The 20,387-nt window shown below is 43.5% G+C and overlaps 1 protein-coding gene across 2 annotated transcripts; it reads left to right on the top strand.

The window, feature by feature from the left end:
- The first annotated feature begins 2,556 nt into the window (after positions 1 to 2,556).
- Positions 2,557 to 19,255, top strand: LOC112264598 (leucine-rich repeat-containing protein 3B-like). 2 transcript variants are annotated; one of them, XM_024441313.2, is made up of 2 exons: positions 2,557 to 2,790; positions 15,304 to 19,255. In XM_024441313.2, the coding sequence occupies exon 2, from the start codon at positions 15,503 to 15,505 to the stop codon at positions 16,322 to 16,324; it is 822 nt and encodes a 273-aa protein (XP_024297081.1). In that variant the 5' UTR covers positions 2,557 to 2,790; positions 15,304 to 15,502; the 3' UTR covers positions 16,325 to 19,255. The 2 variants fall into 2 exon arrangements, with proteins under 2 accessions (XP_024297081.1, XP_024297082.1); XM_024441314.2 differs by having other exon boundaries at positions 2,557 to 2,857.
- The last annotated feature ends 1,132 nt before the right edge of the window (positions 19,256 to 20,387 follow it).

Here is a 20,387-nt window from a genome sequence, read left to right as displayed (position 1 = left end):
GTCTCCCGCCTGTCCGGCGCTGCTGCCGGAGTCTCCCACCTGTCCGGCGCTGCTGCCGGAGCCCCTCAGCCCAGAGGCGCCAGAGCCCCTCAGCCCAGAGGCGCCAGAGCTTCCGCCCCTCTGTCCCGAGCAGCTGCCCCTCTGTCCCGAGCAGCTGCCCCTCTGTCCCGAGCAGCTGCCCCTCTGTCCCGAGCAGCTGCCCCTCTGTCCCGAGCAGCTGCCCCTCTGTCCCGAGCAGCTGCCCCTCAGTCCCGAGCTGCCGGTGTGTCCCGAGCTGCCCCTCTGTCCAGTGGGGTCATTAAGTAGGGTCGCCGTGGCTAGGAGGCCACGGAAGCGGACAAGGTGGGGGACTAAGACTACGGTGAAGTGGGGGCTACGTCCAGCACCAGAGCCGCCACCGCGGACAGATGCCCACCCAGACCCTCCCCAATAGGTTCAGGTTTTGCGGCCGGAGTCCGCACCTTGGGGGGGACTGTCACACCCTGACCATAGTTTGCTTTGTATGTTTCTATGTTTTGGTTGGTCAGGGTGTGATCTGAGTGGGCATTCTATGTTGGATGTCTTGTTTGTCTATTTCTATGTCTGGCCTGATATGGTTCTCAATCAGAGGCAGGTGTTAGTCATTGTCTCTGATTGGGAACCATATTTAGGTAGCCTGGGTTTCATTGTGTGTTTGTGGGTGATTGTTCCTGTCTCTGTGTTTTGCACCAGATAGGGCTGTTTTTGGTTTTCCATGTTTATTGTTTTTGTTAGTTTATTTATGTCTATTAAAAAACATGAATAACTACCACGCTGCGTTTTGGTCCGCCTCTACTTCACCCCAGGAAAACCCTTACACTGAGAGTCCTTTAGGTGCCTTTTGGCTAACTACAAGTGGGCTGTCATGTGCTTTTTACTGAGGAGTGGCTTCCGTCTGGCTACTGTACCATGAAGGCCTAATTGGTAGAGTGCTGCAGAGATGGTTGTCCTTCTGGAAGGTTCTCCCATCTCCACGGAGGAACACTTGAGCTCTGTCAGAGTTAGCATCTGGCGGCCACCTCTCAGAAGAGTATTGGTGGTTCCAAACGTCTTCCATTTAAGGCCACTGTGTAGTTGGTGACCTTCAATGCTTCAGAAACGGACACTTCCCTTTTGCTCTGACATGCACTGTCAACTGTGGGACCTTATATAGACAAGTATGTGCCTTTACAAATCATGTCAAATCAATTGAATTTACCGCAGGTGGACTCCAATCAAGTTGTAGATATATCCCAAGGATGATCAATGGGAACAGGATGCATCTGAGCTCAATTTCGAGTCTCATAGCAGAGGGTCTGAATACTTATATAAATAAGGTATTTCTGTTTTTGTTTTTTTATACATTTGCTAAAATGTCTGAAAACATGTTTTCGCTTTGTCATTATGGGGTATTGTATGTAGATTGATGAGGAAAAACATTTATTTAATCGATTTTCTAATATATATGTATATAATAATACGTAACCATATGTGTAAAAAGTGAAGGGGTCTGAATACTTTCCGAAGGCACTGTAACTCTAAATGTAATTTTAAACTCTACATATGCTTGCCTGGCCAGGCTATGACCAAACTCAGAAGTCACTTGATGTCATGTGGTGTCTGGCCCCCAGGGAATCTCTAGGGCCCCACATGTCATCGTCACAGTTGGGTGTCTCCAGTCCTGACCATCCAGTGAGTGAGTGCCTGCCTGTTATGTGAGAGAGGGAGGGCGATCCTGCTTGGCCAACATGGGCATGGTGGCTGGTGGCCACCATGGGCATTTTACATATACAGTTCCCTTCAGATTCCCCTGACAGTCACGTGGCAGTGTGACAGCTTCATGTGACAGCTTCATGTGACTCATAAATACCATGGTAAATGTGGGTTACACAGTAAGTACCATGGTAAATGTGGGTTACACAGTAAGTACCATGGTAAATGTGGGTTACACAGTAAGTACCATGGTAAATGTGGGCTACACAGTAAGTACCATGGTAAATGTGGGCTATACAGTAAGTACCATGGTAAATGTGGGCTTTACAGTAAGTACCATGGTAAATGTGGGCTACATATTAAGTACCATGGAAAATGTGGGCTCCTGATCACATTATGTAGGCTACCTGTAGGCCACTTGCTGTGTGAGCAGACTCATAGTCACAGAAAGTCTTTAGTTATATGCGGACCAATGTGATAGACTACAATTCAAACGTGAATCACCGAAAGAGCAATATTTTGGATAATATTTTGGATAATATTTCTACCATTGACTGATTGAAGTGTTATGCAGAGAGAGTGGGATGACTGACCGTGGACACAAATCAAATTTTATTAGTCACATGCTTCGTAAACAACAGGTGTAGACTAACAGTGAAATGCACCAACAATTTGTCTTAACTCAACAGCTCCCCTTTTAGTTTTACGACGATGCAAAAGACCGAACGTATCTGATGATATATTACAAGTGGATTGAATTAGTCAGACGAACCCAACAGACACTGAGGCAACACCTATTGTCTGACTGACCGTTCATCCCCGCGCGCGCTCCGGGTGAACACTGTCGCCTTCAGTGCTCGTCTCGCAAACCCCTCCCTTGCCAGCTTGAGCTCAGTCACACTCCTTTCACGTTCAATACCGAGCAGCAACAAGCAATTGTAAAAATGTGAATTTCAACTGCGCTATTCCAACATTTTTGACGAGGATAGGAAACTACTGGAGAAGGAAGATTGCGTTGGAACGATCCGTTTAGAATGTTAAAGTCGGAAATTGAGAGACTGATGGTTGTTTTTATTGCAGGTGAGAATGGAAACATATGTCGCCTGTTGCTCCGCAGCTCCGCTACACGCGCAGCACACACACATACGTATGTATGAGCTAATTTTCATGCTGGCTTTCCACCTTTCTTTTTCTTTTCAATTGGTGATTGTTGTTAGTCAGATTATGGGGGGAAAAAAGAAAATAGATGGGTTTGGGGTCGTTATATATATCATTTTTTGCGGTTATTTCAAAATCCACCATGTTTTAAATTAATATTATTATTCATGTGTCATGTGACGATTCAATTTGTTGCTTCACAGCTACATTGATGTTCTCTGATCACTCAAATATTGTTTATTGTAGGTAGGTATATCGAATGTATTGTTATTACTCTATTAGAATAATGGTAGTATAGGATACCTGCAATAACATTGCTGTTATGTCCTTGGTAAATACTTGAACATGACATAGTTCCATGGATGACATCTTTACATGAATGCCGCAATGAAATACTGTAGTTTAATCATGGCAGTGATTTTTTTTACATGTAGAAAATAACAGCTGCGCGGGTCAGAAAAGGGGAGCCGGGTACCCTGTAGTACGTCGCATTCAGGCGCCGAGCTCGAGAGCAGGGTTAACGGTTGATGTTTGAGCCACGGAGTGCGCTATAGGAAGAAATTCACCTTGATGACGAGCAGGCTCACACTGCGGGGTGTCCTCCTTATCATTAGTGTTCATATGGAAATTGTTCAGCAGATGTTCACTCATGATATCATATCAAAACTCATACTATAATAATATAATCTAGGAATATCATAATGATAATATATAACCGATAAACTAAAGGCATACATGCATACCTATAGGCCTACCTAAAAAAGTTTACAACTTTGTGTATGCTTGGCTACTCATAAATCATATACTTTACCATGGGGCATGGTTTATTTGTTTGGGAAATGCTATGCCATGCCGTTTATAACACTTGCAGACTATTTTGTTTGAGGAATAGCTTGGCTATTATTTGCTCAGGCCCATTTCTATGTTAATTCGAAATCCCCAGATCCAGCTCAAGACTATTTGCATAAATAGTTAATCCTTAATAATGATGTTTATTTAATTATCACAAAATGTATCAAGTGATGTAGGACTATATGGGTCAAGAAAACACAGTAGGCAAGTCCGCTTTAGGTCTAAATTTGCATCCCAAATTGCACCCTATTTCCTATGTAGTGCACCACAGCTCTGGTAAAAAGTAGTGTACTATGTATGGAATAGGGTGCCACTTTGGATGCATCCACATCTTTGTTGAATTTCATGTTGATGCTATCCCATAAATATGGCCTTGACAGGAACATGCAACTTAAGTAATAGAATGGCCATATGCTATGATAAATGATAGAAATAGGGCCACGTTGTGTCAAAAGACATTTCAACTCCAAGTCTTGGACCAATCAAATTACTCTGCCTTTTAATACAATGATGGTGTACATCACATTTCTCTAAGACCTGTGTAGTAGCACTAATTATTACAGTAATAACATTGATGTTACATAATATTCTAGTGATTCTTTTGTAAATGTATAGTACAATTGACATCATTTATTCTCTGACCTTATGGTAGGGTCATATCCAAGAGATATCTTATTGAACTTTGGACCATTCATTTGTCTTCAGGCTAAATAGTTCCAGTCTGACAGTGTTTTGCGATGGATTACTTTATGTTTCTTTACTACATGATTCATCCTTACTGCCATGTTGAGATTTGTCATAGGAAATAGCCTCACATGTAAGCTTTGGTTGACATCCCTGGAAGTCAAAGCTCTTACAAATCAAATCAAATGTTATTTTTCACATGCGCCGAATACAACAGGTACAACAGGAGACCGCATTGTGAAATGCTTACTTACAAGCCCATTGGGGAGAAAATTATTGAGCAGCCACTACCTAGCCTAAGTGCTATTTACAAAGCCCATGCATGATTGTAGTTGATTGGGAGTCCATCCCAGTTCTAGAGTGCGTGCTAGATTGTGATTACAGACCAATTTACACTGAACAAAAATATAAATGCGTCATGTTTACATTTTTGTAATTTAGCAGACATTCTTATCCAGAGTGACTTACAGTGGGGCAAAAAAGTATTTAGTCAGCCACCAATTGTGCAAGTTCTCCCACTTAAAAAGATGAGAGATGCCTGTAATTTTCATCATAGGTACACTTCAACTATGAAAGACAAAATGAGAAAAATAAATCCAGAAAATCACATTGTAGGATTTTTTATGAATTTATTTGCAAATTATGGTGGAAAATAAGTATTTGGTCAATAACAAAAGTTTATCTCAATACTTGGTTATATACCCTTTGTTGGCAATGACAGAGGTCAAATGTTTCATGTAAGTCTTCACAAGGTTTTCACACACTGCTGCTGGTATTTTGGCCCATTCCTCCATGCAGATCTCCACTGTATGTTTCCCCCATACTGGCCCCCCATGGGAATTGAACCCACAACCCTGCCATTGCAAGCGCCATGCTCTACCTACTGAGCCACACGTGACCTTTTTTCATGCTTTGAAACAAAAGATCCCAGAAATTGTCCATATGCACAAAAAGTGTATTTCTCTACAATTTTGTGCACAAATGTGTTTATATCCCTGTAAGTGAGCATTTATCCTTCGCCAAGATAATCCATCCACTTGATAAGTGTGGCATATACAGAAGATGATTAACCCCCTAGAGTCGATTGACGCACCGGTATGTCAATCTAAGTTACATAACAAAAAAATCCCCATCAAAATCCATCAGTTTAAACTAGAGATATATGCTTTTATTGCATTGGATGCATCTCAATCCACAGCATCCACCAGTGTAACACTTCCTCATCTGTGGTGAAAGGTGGCAGAGCTAGAGCGGTGTTTGTCAGACCATGAGACATCCCGAAAATTGGTAAATCATGTAAACGACCCCCACAAGTGTCACGGGACTCATCTGAAGGTAACCGGTACCGGTTTTAAAAAACGAATGGAAGTACAGTGCATTTGGGCAGTAATTCAGACCCCTTGAATTTTTCCATGTTTTGTTACATTACAGCCTTTTTCTAAAATGTATTCAATCGCTTTCCCCCTCATCAGTCAACACACAATACCCCATAATGACAAAGCAAAAATTTTAGAAATTTTTGCAAATGTATTCAAAATAAAAAATTGAAATATCACATTTACATAAGTATTCAGATCCTTTACTCAGTACTTTGTAGAAGCACTTTTTTACCAGCGATTACAGCCTCAAGTCTTCTTGGGTATGACGCTACAAGCTTGGCACAACTGTATTTGGGGAGTTTCGCCCATTCTTCTCTGCAGATCCTCTCAAATTCTCAGGTTGGATGGGGAGTGTCGCTGCATAGCTATTTTCAGGTCTCTCCAGAGATGTTCGATCGGGTTCAAGTCTGGACTCTTATCCCGAAGACACTCCTGCGTTTTCTTGACTGTGTGCTTAAGGTCGTTGTCCTGTGGGAAGGTGAACCTTCACCCCAGTCTGAGGTCCTGAGTGCTCTGAAGCAGGTTTTCATCAAGGATCTCTCTGTACTTTGCGCCATTCATCTTTCCCTCGATCCTGACTAATCTCCCAGTCCCTGCCACTGAAAAACATCCCCACAGCATGATGCTGCCACCACCATGCTTCACCGTAGGGATGGCATTGGCCAGGTGATGAGCGGTGCCTGGTTTCCTCCAGATGTGACACTTGGCATTCAGGCCATAGAGTTAAATATTTGTTTCATCAGACCAGATAATCTTGTTTTTCATGGTCTGAGAGTCCTATGGGTGCTTTTTGGCAAACTCTAAGCTGGCTGTCATATGCCTTTTAATGAGGAGTGGCTTCCGTCTGGTCATTCTGCCATAAAGGTCTAATTGGTGGAGTGCTGCAGAGATGGTTGTCCTTCTGGAAGGTTCTCCCATTTCCACAGATGAACTCTGGAGCTCTGTCAGAGTAACCATCGGGTTCTTCGTCACCTAACTGACCAAGGCCCTTCTACCCCAATTGCTCAGTTTGACCGGGTGGTCAGCTCTAGGAAGAGACTTGATGGTTCCAAACTTGGAGGTGGAGGTCACTGTGTTCTTGGGGACCTTCAATGCTGCAGATTTGTGCCTCAACACAATCCTGTCTATACACACAACACAATGCCTCAAGTTGAATGTCTCAAGTTAAATGTTAATTTCTCTACCATAAGTTGCCTAAAACATAGTTTTAAGAGAATTTGGCAGTATGTCCAACCAGCCTCACAACTGTAGACCACGAGTAACCACACCAGCCCAGGACCTCCACATCCAGCGTTTTTGCATGTGGGATCGTATGAAACCAGCCACCCAGACAGCTGATGAAGCTGTGGGTTTGCACAACCAAAGAATGTCTGCACAAACTGTCAGAAATCATCTCAGGGAAGCTCATCTGTGTGCTCGTCGTGCAGTTCGGCGTGGTAAAAGACTTCAGTGGGCAAATGCTCACCTTCGATGGCCACTGGCATGCAGGGGAAGTGTTGTCTTCACGGATTAATCCCGGTTTCAACTGTACTGGGCAGATGGCAGACAGCGTGTATGGTGTCGTGTGGGCGAGCGGTCTGCTGAAGTCAACGTTGTGAACAGAGTGCCCCATGGTGGTGGTGGGGTTATGGTATGGGCAGGCTTAAACTACGGAGAATGAACACAATTGCATTTTATCGATGGCCATTTGAATGAGATACCGTGACGAGATCACCTCATGTTTCAGCATGATAATGCATTGCCACATGTCGAAAAGATCTGTACCCAATTCCTCAAAGCTGAAAATGTCCCAGTTCTTCCATGGCCTGCATACTCACCAGACATGTCACGCATTGAGCATGTTTGGGATGCTCTGGAGAAACATGTATGACAGCGTATTCCATTTCCCACCAATATCCAGCAACTTCACACAGCCATTGAAGAGGAGTGGGGCAACATTCCACAGGCCACAATTAACAGCCTGATCAATTCTATGTGAAGGAGATGTGTCGCGCTGCATGAGGAAAATGGTGGTCACACCAGATAATGACTGCTTTTCTGATCCATGTCCCTACCTTTTTTTAAGGTATCTGTGACCAACAGATGCATATCTGTATTCCCAGTCATGTGAAATCCATAGATTAGGGCCTAATTGATTTATTTTAGTTGTCTGATTTCCTTAGATGAACTTTAACTCAGTAAAATCTTAGAAATTGTTACATGTTGCATTTATATTTTTGTTCATGGGTAATTGCATTTAAAAATCAGATTTTTGTAAAGGATTGCTCTTTTTCCAGTAATGGTAAAAAAATCCATTGCCCAGCCTCCACCCCTTAAAATCGTATGATGACAGATATTTATTTTACAAAAATCCAAGTTGACATTGATGACATGATACACTACATGTATGGACCTCACTTTGTGCACGGTAGCATTGTCATGCTGAAACAGGAAATGGCCTTTTCCAAACTGTTGCCACAGAGTAGGAAGCACAGAATCATCTAGAATGTCATTGTATGCTGTAGCATTAAGATTTACCTTCACTGGAACTAAGGAGCCCGAACCATGACAAACAGCCCCAGACCATTATTCCTCCTCCACCAAACTTTACAGTTGACAGTATGCATTCGGACAGGTAGTGTTCTCCTGGCATTTGCCAAACCCAGATTTGTCCGCCGGAATGCCAGATGGTGAAGCGTGATTCATCACTCCAGAGAATGCGTTTCCACTGCTCCAGAGTCCAATGAAGGCAAGCTTTGCCCGGTAGTGAGTGTTGCAACCGAGGACAGACGATTTTTACGTGCTAGGCGCTTCAACACTCTGCAGTCCCGTTCTGTGAGCTTGTGTGGCCTACCACTTCGTGGCTGAACCGGTGTTGCTCCTAGACATTTCCACTTCACTATAACAGCACTTACAGGTAACCGGGGCAGGTCTAGCAGGTCAGAAATTTTACAAACTGACTTGTTGGAAAGGTGCCATCCTATGACGGTGCCATATTGAAAGTCACTGAGCTCTTCAGTAAGGCCATTCTACTGCAATGTTTGTCTATGGAGATTGCAAGGCTGTGTGCTCAATATTATACATCTGTCAGCATCAGGTGTGACTGAAATAGCCAAATCCACTCATTTGAAGGGATGTCCACATACCTTTGCATATATAGTGTAATTGGTCAGATTTTCCACAATTTTCAAAACCATACTGCTAACCAATATGATAATAGAAAGACTGCATGTATAAAGTAAGCACTTTATTCAATTTATGAACGTTTTAATGGTTCCACTGAATCTGAATAACAGGGCAATCATGTCCTTCTTAATTTGTGAAATGAAAATGTAATTGGTGCCAAAAATAGAAATGGTCGCTGCCTCGCGGCTGAGTTCACAGGGGCCTATTTTAACCCAGAATGTGAACAACCTTGTACACTGTGACCAGAGACAGGAGAGGGCCACCAGCTGAATTCAGCCAGGCTGAATTGAAAATGATGGTAGGACTTCAGTCAGTCATTGGACTTGAAAGGACTCAAAGCTCACACACTCCCAGTGACACAGCCTATATTCTCCCCTCCAAGGGCCTCTGAAGATGATGCATTCAAAATCCCTAGTCACTGTGGATACCAACTGTCACTTGTGTTGCTTTGCCATTTTTCTACTCGTCGATGATGGATGACATGCCTGCATGCAATTCAGCTTTTTGGCAGTTGACATTTGAACCTAGACTCACTTGAGCCCCTGTGCCTGGTGCTCACGGGGAAGACGGCCTCATACAGACAACACAGATGCTTCCCAATCTCCATCACTCTGTCTCTCTCTAAACCTTTCTCTCTCTTTCTCTCGCTCTCTTTCTCTCGCTCTCTTTCTCTCTCGCCCTCTCTCTCTCACTCTCTCTCGCTCTTTCTCTTTCTCTCATCATCATAGGCTCTATTAAACAACACAGGCTGTGGGGAGAGACAGGGCTGCTCCCTCAACTTACATAGGTTATTATTATTTCTATGGTTATCAGTATCTCTTTTTCCCAGAAATGGGCAGACGCCCATGTCCATTAACAATCACTGCATTCTAGAGCATCCTACAATGCCTCCCATCAAGCTGCTGGGCAGTATAGGAAAGCTGTACATAATCTGATGCAGAATTGATCATATGCCTTAAGTGGATACATTTTTCACGATCTTATCCTGTTCGAGCTCGGTAATTAATGTGTTTTTATCAACACCTCAGGGAGATCTGACAGACACATGTTAGCAGTGCTTAATTTGAGCCGGATCCTGCCAGAACAGGATCCGGCACCTCTCAGATTTGACTTTGTTCATTCCGGCACCTATTTGCCCAGATCCGGTACCTCTCACAGCATGATTTATTAATTGTTTCACTGTTCGCACTGTAAACATTCTATTAAATCAAGTTGCCTTGTTATTTCTCCTGCCCCCCAGAAAGACCATCATGTAAAAGCGTGGTGATCCTTCTGTGTCATCATCCTATCCTGCCACACTGATTCCAGACCTTCTCATAGAGGTTATGGGGAGGCCGGTGGAGTAAGTAACTGATCTTGACACAGGTCTGGGTAGTGGTGGTCAACTAGTGAAGAGGTCCCTACGTAATCACGTCACGTAGCCTAGGCTAGTTGTCTCCCTACTGAATTTGAAACATGGGAAAGACAAATAAAAAAAATGATTAAAAAAGGCAATCAAGTTTGATGACATTTTTCAAGTCCAAAAATCCAGAGAAAGATGGTGAATCGAACCCAGAACGAGCCAGAGAACTGTCAGTGCCGGAGAAGAGGAGTGAGGGGCAAACTGTTCCTGATGGTGATGCCTGAGCTAGCAGCGTTGCTAACCCCGCCAGTTCAGCATCACCACCGGCACCTCCACTACCTAGTAGGCCTACTAGCGAGTGTGACTCAGCGGGAGAGGGAGACGGGGAGCTGGGGGGGACAGTGCATCCCCCGACGAAGTGCTCGAAGCAGGTGCAATTTGCAGTTCAAGAACAACAAACGTATAACCAAGGGCTTGTCATGTAGAATTCAAAGCTAGGCTGTACAACATGCAAAAAGGTAGGGAGCCTGAGTCTAGAAATGACTGGAGGGATTCAACTAGCTAGCAAAAGAGAGGGTGGAATGTACAGTAACATCCTCTGCCTTTGACATAAAAACAATAACAAAGAGCCCTCAGAATTATATATTTTTTTGAATATGCCTGAACCAAGGCGCATCTGGTGGCAGCAAGCCTTGTAGACGAGGCTAAAAAGGACACCCAGGTTATAGATAACCCTCAAAATGAAAAAATAGACACTACAGCCAGAGTCTTCACAACAGCCTTAGAAGGAGGCTAAACGTCACAGCCACAGGCCCGCTCATGGCTTTGAGCAAGAAATTGACTGTCAGGAGTTAAATGAACTTGACATGGGGAGAGTCATTGTGGGAGGTTTTGAAAACTAAGGTAGGAAAATTGTTTTCCTTTACAAACTTGTTCAGTACTGTGAAGGTAATCTGAACATGTGCTTCATATTATCACATAGGCAGAAGGCCTATATATGTGGGTTCTGCTGAGTCTACAGTAATGCATTTTATTTGAAGTTATATTCTGATATTGTGATATTTGTTCTACTGCTACATTGATGTCTTGAAAATGACATTGGGGTCTTGTGAGCCCCACAGCTGACTATGTGCACATTTGCATGCTTATTTTATCTTTATTTAACCAGGCAAATCAGTTAAGAACAAATTCAATGACTGACTAGGAACAGTGGGTTAACTGCCAGTTCAGCAGCAGAATGACAGATTTGTACTTTGTCAGCTCAGGGGTTTGAACTTGCAACCTTCTAGTTACTAGTCCAACGATCTAACCACTAGGCTACCCTGCCGCCCCATGGTGGGTGTTCTGCAGTGACGTCTAAAATGTTGCTGTACACTGATTCTGACTTGTGTAAGCCCCGCAGCTACACTCATATATGTAGGCATACTGCAGTGATGTCTAAAATGTTGCTGTACACTGATTCTGACTTGTGTAAGGCCCGCAGCTACACTCATATATGTAGGCATACTGCAGTGACGTCTAAAATGTTGTTATACACTGATTCTGACTTGTGTAGGCCCCGCAGCTACACTCATATATGTAGGCATACTGCAGTGACATCTAAAATGCTTTGAATAAATCAGCACCTTGGAGAGTGCTGTCCGTTTAACCACCACAGACAGTAGGCTACATGGCTGTTTACTCTGTCTGCTGAGCTGCCACATTGTGTTCGTCACTTTATTTCTCAATGTGTTCCAGTACCTTAGAGCCCCCTGGGTAACCCCCCCTCTTGCGCTCACTATGTGTTCCGGGACCTCCCAATTTACAAATTAAGCACTGCATGTTAGCATGTGTTTATAAACATGATAGGCAGGATCTCGATATGGGGAAAGTTATGCGACAGAAAATAATTGCATAGCATTTTTATGATTGAATAGGGTTGTATTGTACAGTTTGGTTAATGTAGAGTTCCTGTACTGTTATGAGAAGGTGACATTACAGTGTGACAGAGGGAGAATGAGGGGGGTTTGATGAAACCAGCCTGCTGCATTCCACTGTACTTAGCATTTATCAGATCGAGGCCCAAATAGCACCCTATTCCCTATGGACCCTAGTCAAACGTAGTGCACTACATAGGGAATAGGGTGCCATTTCGAACCAATGTGGCGTTGTTATCCACAGTACACAAGCTTACAATAGAGTAGGTGTGTGTTTGTTTTACTAACGATGCCAATCATATGTCATGAATGGGAACATAAATAAACATTGCTTCGCTTTTCCTATCTAACTGCCCATTACTGTGTACTTACTATATTCTCACTCTTACATAGAAAATAAAATGTACATGTTTGACAGGTCCTCATTGTAAATAAAAATCTGTTCTTAATTGACTAAATAAACAACATAGTTGTAGCTGGTTAGTGTTTGATTGACAGGAGGATTCACAGGTCCATGCTTATTGTCAAGTCTCAGTACAGAGTGTGTGTTCATAAGGATGTGTTGTTGTAGCCCTTTCCTGCAATTAAACCACCCTCTAGTGGCCTCATGGGTGGAATTGTATTAATATTTTTATAATTTCATAATGAATGAATTCTTAAATAAATGCAGAAAACCCTGTGTTTCTATGTCAAACGGTTTTGTTTTATATTTCAGTCTTCTGTGATGACCAACAGTATGTGGACACCTGCTCAGCAAACATCTCATTCATGAGCATTAATATGGAGATGGTCCCCCACTTTGCTGCTATAAGGAGAAAGGAGAAAATAATTTCAGTTTTGCGCTGCACTCGATATAAGCAGTGGCCTGAAGATTGAAATGGAACAATTCACTTTCTAGTGGACCAAACTAATGCACAGTACACTGTGGCCTGAGCCAGTTATCACTTTGTTTTCTATTCTTTTTAAAAACGCTTTTAAAGCCGTATCAGGGTCACAAAACGTGAAGATTTAATTGAAAAACACTCTGATTCCTGCGTCTTAGTTGGAATACTTAAATATTGTAACCAGCCTCTTCTGGGAAGCCTTTCTACTAGATGTTGGAACATTGCTGCATAGACTTGCTTCCATTCAGCCACAAGAGCATTAGTGAGATCTGGCACTGATGTTGGGCAATTAGGCCTGGCTCGCAGTCTGCGTTCCAATTCATCACAAAGGTGTTCGATGGGGTTGAGGTCATGGCTCTGTGCAAGCCAGTCAAGTTCTTCCATACTGATCTCCACCTACCTTTTCTTTTTTTCCTTTTTTTTACCCCTTTTTCTCCCCAATTCCATGGTGTCCAATTGTTTAGTAGCTACTATCTTGTCTCATCGCTACAACTCCCGTACGGGCTCGGGAGAGACGAAGGTTGAAAGTCATGCGTCCGCCGATACACAACCCAACCAAGCCGCACTGCTTCTTAACACAGCGCCATCCAACCCTGAAGCCAGCCGCTCCAATGTGTCGCAGGAAACACCGTGCACCTAGCAACCTTGGATAGCGCGCACTGCACCCGGCCCGCCACAGTAGTCGCTGGTCCGTGATGAGACAAGGATTTCCCTACCGGCCAAACCCTCCCTAACCTGGACGACGCTGGGCCAATTGTGCGTCGCTCCACGGACCTCCCGGTCACGGCCGGTTACGACAGAGCCTGGGAGCGATCCCAGAGTCCTAGCGATCCTAGTGATCCCACCCGGGAGGCTCCACCAACCTTTTCTGTATGGATCTCACTTTGTGCAAGTGGGCATTGTCATGCTGAAACAGGAAAAGGCCTTCCCCAAACTGTTGCCTCAAAGTTGGAAGAACAGAATCATCTAGAATGTCATTGTATGCTGCTGCATTAAGATTTCCCTTCACTGGAATTAAGGGGCCTGAACCATGACAAACAGCCCCAGACCATTATTTCTCCTCCACCAAACTTTACAGTTGGCAGTATGCATTCGGGCAGGTAGCGTGCTCCTGGCATCCGCCAAACCCAGATTCGCCCATCGGACTGCCTGATGGTGAAGCGTGATTCATCACTCCAGAGAACACGTTTCCACTGCTCCAGAGTCCAATGGCGAAGAGCTTTACACCACTCCAGCCTGCACTTGGCATTTCGCATGGTGATCTTAGGCTTGTGTGTGGCTAGTCGGCCATGGAAACCCATTTCATGAAGCTCCGGCTGAACAGTTCTTGTGCTGATGTTGCTGATGTTGCTTCCAGAGGCAGTTTGGAACTCGGTAGTGAGTGTTGCAACCGAGGACAGATGATTTTTACGCACTAAGCGCTTCAGCACTCGGCGTTCCCGTTCTGTGAACTTTTGTGGCCTGCCAATTTGTGGCTGAGTTGTCGTTGTTGCTCCTAGATGTTTCCACTTAACAATAACAGCACTTACAGTTGACCGGGGCAGCTCTAGCAGGGCAGAAATTTGTCTTATTTGAATGGTGGCATCCTATGATGGTTGAAAGTCAATGAGCTCTTCAGTAAGGCCATTCTACTACCAATGGCTGTGTGCTCGATTGTATACTCCTGTCAGCAACGGGTGTGGCTGTAATAGCCTAATCCACTCATTTGAAGGGGTGTCCACATACTTTTGTATTTATAGTGTATATAAAGTGTAATATTGGGATGCAAACTCAAAATTTAATACATTTCAACTCTGACATGGTACAGGTGTCTTCTTTTTCTAAGCCCATAACCATGTCTGTGAGGTGTATACTTTTGTTTCAAAACAGTCTGTGTGACCCTGATTTAGCCTTACTGCAGTAAAAGTTTATTAGGGTATTAAGGACAGTGATTCATCTAACCTAGATTAACCTTATCATGTAGCCTAGTATGCCATAAATATAACAAGTTGTGTAATATCATTTATATCAAACGGAACTCGGTTATGATGATTATGATGATGTGAATATGACAGAGTGGTTTATTTTCACTTACACACCATGGTGCTCCTGTTTTGTCTTTTTGACTTCAGCTAAAACCGAAAGTTCCACACTAAAAAAGTAGTTCAAAGAACTTACAGTACTTCATTAAGCAGTTTTTATATTGTTTAATGCTTCTATCTGTTTTATTTCAGGTGTGATTACAGCATGAGTCTAACTGGTGACAGGCCCTGTTAGGCCTGAACAGACGGTGTGTGTTGGTGGAGGCTCATCAGTCTCCAGTATGGAGTGTTTGGTATGAGCCGTGGCCTGTCTGTTGCTTCTTGGGTCGGTCCAGTGGTGTGGTGTCCCTGTCTCTTGGCGGGATGCTGAGGGCTGGTGGTCCCCACCAGTATGACTCCCCTGGACATGTGGCTGTCCCGCTCCATCCCCATGTGCCTGCTCCTCCAGAGCCTGGTCCTCATGGCCCTGTGCTTCCCTTCCGCCTCCATGTGTCCCAAGGGATGTGTCTGCCAGCGGGCCCGACCCGACCCTGGCCTCCACCTCGGCCCGGGGCCCCTGGGGCTGCTCCTTGGCCTCAACGTCACCTGCACCGGGTCCCGGCTCAAAGAGATCCCCCCGGACCTGCCTCCAGACACCGCCGTGCTCCGCCTCGACCACAACCAGATCATGGCCGTCCCCGACCACGCCTTCCGGGGCCTAAGGCTGCTGCGGGAGCTCAATCTGTCCCACAACGCTGTGGAGACGCTGGGGGAGGGCGCCTTCAGTGGCGTGGAAGCCACACTGCAGGTCCTCGACCTCTCACACAACCGCATCACTAGTGTGCACAAGGATGCGTTCGCCAGGCTCAAAGCACGTGTCCTGGTGGACGACAACCCCTGGCACTGTGACTGCACGCTGCAGCAGGCACTGGGCGGCATGGCCCACAACCACGAGGCGGCTGCACGCGTCCTCTGCCGGAGCTCCGAGCTCCAGGAGCAGGAGGGACGCCATTTCCTGGCGGTGGACACAGACTTGTGTAACCTGGCCAAGAGGACCACGGACTACGCCATGCTGGTGACGATGTTCGGCTGGTTTGCCATGGTCATCTCCTACGTGGTGTATTACGTACGGCAGAACCAGGAGGATGCCCGGCGACACCTGGAGTACCTCAAGTCGCTCCCCAGCAAGCCTGTGAAGCCCAACGAGGTGGAGGACATCAGTACTGTGGTGTAACATGATATCATCACTACTGGACACTATAGGACATCAGTAGTCCGGTGTGACATCCCTATAGTGAGAACTGACTGTATACCATAGAATTAGATTGTCTAATTAGTTCTAGAATTAGAATGACTAATTGGTTCTAATTCTATGCATGAACAGCAGATGTTCCGACCTAAACCCGGAGATAGGACCCATATTTCTAGTGTTTTACAACTGGTTCCAAATTTCAAGATGGATGTAACGTCTTCTGTAGTGAAAATGTTTTTATTTTGTCCTACCTGTGGTGTACTTTTAAAAAATCATGATAGATTAAACCTGGATCCTTGTATTTGAAGCTTCACACTCAATATGTGTAAATTACAAAAGTAAACATTGAGAAAACCCCATTTTTAAAAGAGGAGAAATGCTTTAAATGTTAGCGTTTGTCTGTAGGCATCAATCTAAAGTCAAGCATTTTGGAATGCACAGCGTACATGTCAGAATATAGACACCGGCAGTTAGTTCATATCAGAGTAACAGAAAGGTATAGACTATGGGTGTAACACAGATGGCTTCATTGAGATCTGTTCTGAGATCTGTTCTGAGATTGTTTTAAAAAATCTGAATCTCAGGTTAAAATTTTGATAGGTTGATAAATCTTTTTTAGAGCCAAATCTGGAGAAATGGTTTGTTGGACTAAACTTTTGTAAGGTAATCTGAAGAGTGTTCTGTGTTTGTGCATCCAACTGCATACTTTGTTTAATTTTATTTGAACAAATAACGGGCCCCAACATCAATCATGAAAATGACCTTACATTTTCATATGTGAAATAATGGAATCAATGATTTGTTAAAATGACCACGACATCACACTGTTGAAAGACTACTGATGTGTTGTAAAAATACTACAAATTTCTTCATTCGCTTTGTCAAGTCCCTGTACTGTATGTTGTTGTTGTCTTGAAACGACAAACTTGATACATTGCATCTTAGTAGATTTGTAATGGTCAGATAACGTAACACAATGTTTTTTGGGGTAGATATCAAATGACCCACAAGAGGCTCGGTAGATTCAAGTGATTTGTATGTGTGTCATGTGATTTACCAGTACACTAGTAGTGTCCAAGTTCTCATGTCCTGAGTCCGAACAAGCTTTTTGTGTTACATGTTAACACAACAACACCCCAAAACAATACTGTGCATTTGGTTTTTCTATAAAAAACAAACATTTGCTATGATTTTTTATGACTCAGTCTATGCTTCCTGAAATAGAATACATATTAATATTCAGAGGAATGTATCTCACACAAAGCTTCCTCTCTCAGCCAAAATGAAGATATAGTTGGTGTCCCAAATGCCAACCTATTCCTTACATAGTGCTTTATGCACTATGGACCCTGGTGGAAGTAATGCACTGTCGGGAATAGGGTACAGATTGCGACGCACCCTCAGCGTCACAAACCTGGCGATGGGAAGACTAATAATTTCAACACATACATCCCCTTTCTATTCAACCTCATGCTGCGTTCAGAATGCAGATAGAAGCATGCATCATTTACCTTGCCTTTAATAACACTGTGTGTACAGTTATACCCCCAGCAAAGTGAGAAGAGCAAATTGCAGCTGTCATTCATTAAAATGGATTTCACTTCCATCACAGTGACAAGGGTTCACTAAAACATCCCACAGAGAGAGAGATGGAGAGAGGGGCGGGGGAGGGCTGGTCAGAGAGGGAGAGAGAGGGCGAAAGTGAGAGATAAAGAGATAAGTGAGGGTAGGAGCGATATGTGCAGGAAAGTGAGAGAATGAGAAAAGTAAAAGATTCTTTCCATATTCAATGCGGATAAAAAAATTATGTATTTTGAAAAGGAATGTTTACAAAGTTGAGTTTTTTCCCCCAGAGCTGCAAGGTGGTCAGTTCATTTGGGAGGATTTTATGATACGATGAGCACAGGTAGTTACAACAGGTAGTTACAACATGTAGTTACAACAGGCTGTTACAACAGGTAGTTACAACAGGCTGTTACAACAGTAGTTACAACAGGTAGTTACAACATGTAGTTATAACAGGCTGTTATAACAGGTAGTTATAACAGGCTGTTATAACAGATAGTTATAACAGGCTGTTATAACAGATAGTTACAACAGGCTGTTACAACAGGTAGATAGACACACAAGTAGGCCTAGTCACATCAAACTAAATGCAAAGAGGTACATTGTTGTTGTGTGTGAGAAGGAACTTGAAATCCCTTTAAATCGTTGTATTTGAATGTTGTGCTACTGTACAGCATTTTGCACTGTCTTGTCCTGTAGAGCGTAGGCCATGAGTTCATGCCTCATGGATTTGTAATGGGTTTAGGAGACTTTTTCTTTCAATACATGTACCGTACTGCAAATGAAGAAAGCACAGTGTAGCCAAGCCAAGGAGTCTGGAAGAATATTTAAGTGCCTGAAATTCTTATCTCACATTTTCTGTTTCTCATTTTAACCAAATGATTTCACATTCAGAGTCGGTTCCTGGACATGAAAGAAGAAAGCATAGCGTTTCACAGACAAAGGCGTACGTGTTTTGGAATCCTTTCATGTCCAGGATAGTGTATATAGAACCAACACAAAGGAGAAATGAACTCTTTATTGTTTGCTTTGAAAGAGCTGATAGAAGTGAAATGTACTTTGATATCCTAGTTTTCCACTGTCTCACTCAAACGAAGACGTGAAAGTAACATAAAACACAGAGAATGTGGTTGTTGTCTTTCTTCTCTGCCTGTCAATTTTCTTTTCTTTAGGGATAAAAGCTGAAGCTTTGTGATAAAACTCAAGACCTAGCACTCATAAAACCATCCATACATTGTAAAGGCATGTCATAAATCGAAATAAAGGAAATATGGACACTCCTCGTGATTTATTGTCATTTAGCTTTGGATGGTCACCACCGTTCAAAAGTTTGGGGTCACTTAGAAAAGTCCTTGTTTTTGAAAGAAAAGCTAATTTTTTGTCCATTAAAATAACATCAAATTGATCATACAGTGTAGACATCGTTATTGTTGTAAATTATAATTGTAGCTGGAAATGGCTGATTTTTAATGGAATATCTACATAGGCGTACAGAGGCCCATTATCAGCAACCATCACTCCTGTATTCCAATGGCACATTGTGTTAGCTAATCCAAGTTAATCATTTTAAAAGGCTAATTAATCTGTCACGTTCTGACCTTGGTTCTTTTGTTATGTCTTTGTTTTTAGTATGGTCAGGGCGTGAGTTGGGTGGGTTGTCTATGTTATTGTTTCTATAATTTGGGATTTCTGTGTTTGGCCTGGTATGGTTCTCAATCAGAGGCAGCTGTCAATTGTTGTCCCTGATTGAGAACCATACTTAGGTAGTCTGGGTTCACATTTGAGTTGTGGGTGATTATTTTCTGTTCTGTGTTTTATGTATGCACCGTACAGGACTGTTTCGGTTTCATTTCGTTCTCTTTGTTGTTTTATTATTTAGTGTTCTTGTTACGGTTTTCTGTATGGCAAAGTGAGTCGGACCAAAATGCGGCGTGGCTATTGAGATTCATGTTTAATAAAAAACAAAGTAAACACGAATCTAAATACAAACACTACAAAAACAATAAACGTAACGAAAACCGAAACAGCCTATACTTGTGTAACCTAACACATAGACAGGAACAAGGACACTAAGGACAATCACCCACGACAAACTCAAAGAATATGGCTGCCTAAATATGGTTCCCAATCAGAGACAACGATAAACACCTGCCTCTGATTGAGAACCACTCCAGACAGCCATAGACTTTGCTAGATAACCCCACTAGCTACAATCCCAATACATACACACCAAAACCCCAAGACAAAACACACCACAATACAAAAACCCCATGCCACACCCTGGCCTGACCCAATACATGAAGAAAAACACAAAATACTTAGACCAGGGCGTGACAGAACCCCCCCCTAAGGTGCGGACTCCCGAACGCACCTCAAAACAATAGGGAGGGTCCGGGTGGGCGTCTGTCCATGGTGGCGGCTCCGGCGCGGGACGTGGAACCCACTCAGTCAATGTCTTAGTCCCCTCTCCTCGCGTCCC

Source organism: Oncorhynchus tshawytscha, linkage group LG13 (assembly GCF_018296145.1).
Source record: "Oncorhynchus tshawytscha isolate Ot180627B linkage group LG13, Otsh_v2.0, whole genome shotgun sequence".
Classification (NCBI taxonomy): domain Eukaryota; kingdom Metazoa; phylum Chordata; class Actinopteri; order Salmoniformes; family Salmonidae; genus Oncorhynchus; species Oncorhynchus tshawytscha.
Note: the sequence above shows the minus strand (reverse complement) of the source record. Positions and strands in the feature narration are given on the sequence as shown.

Bases quoted from the DNA above. Each gene is read 5' to 3' on its own strand.
- LOC112264598 (XM_024441313.2), top strand. From the start codon at position 15,503: ATGACTCCCCTGGACATGTGGCTGTCCCGCTCCATCCCCATGTGCCTG.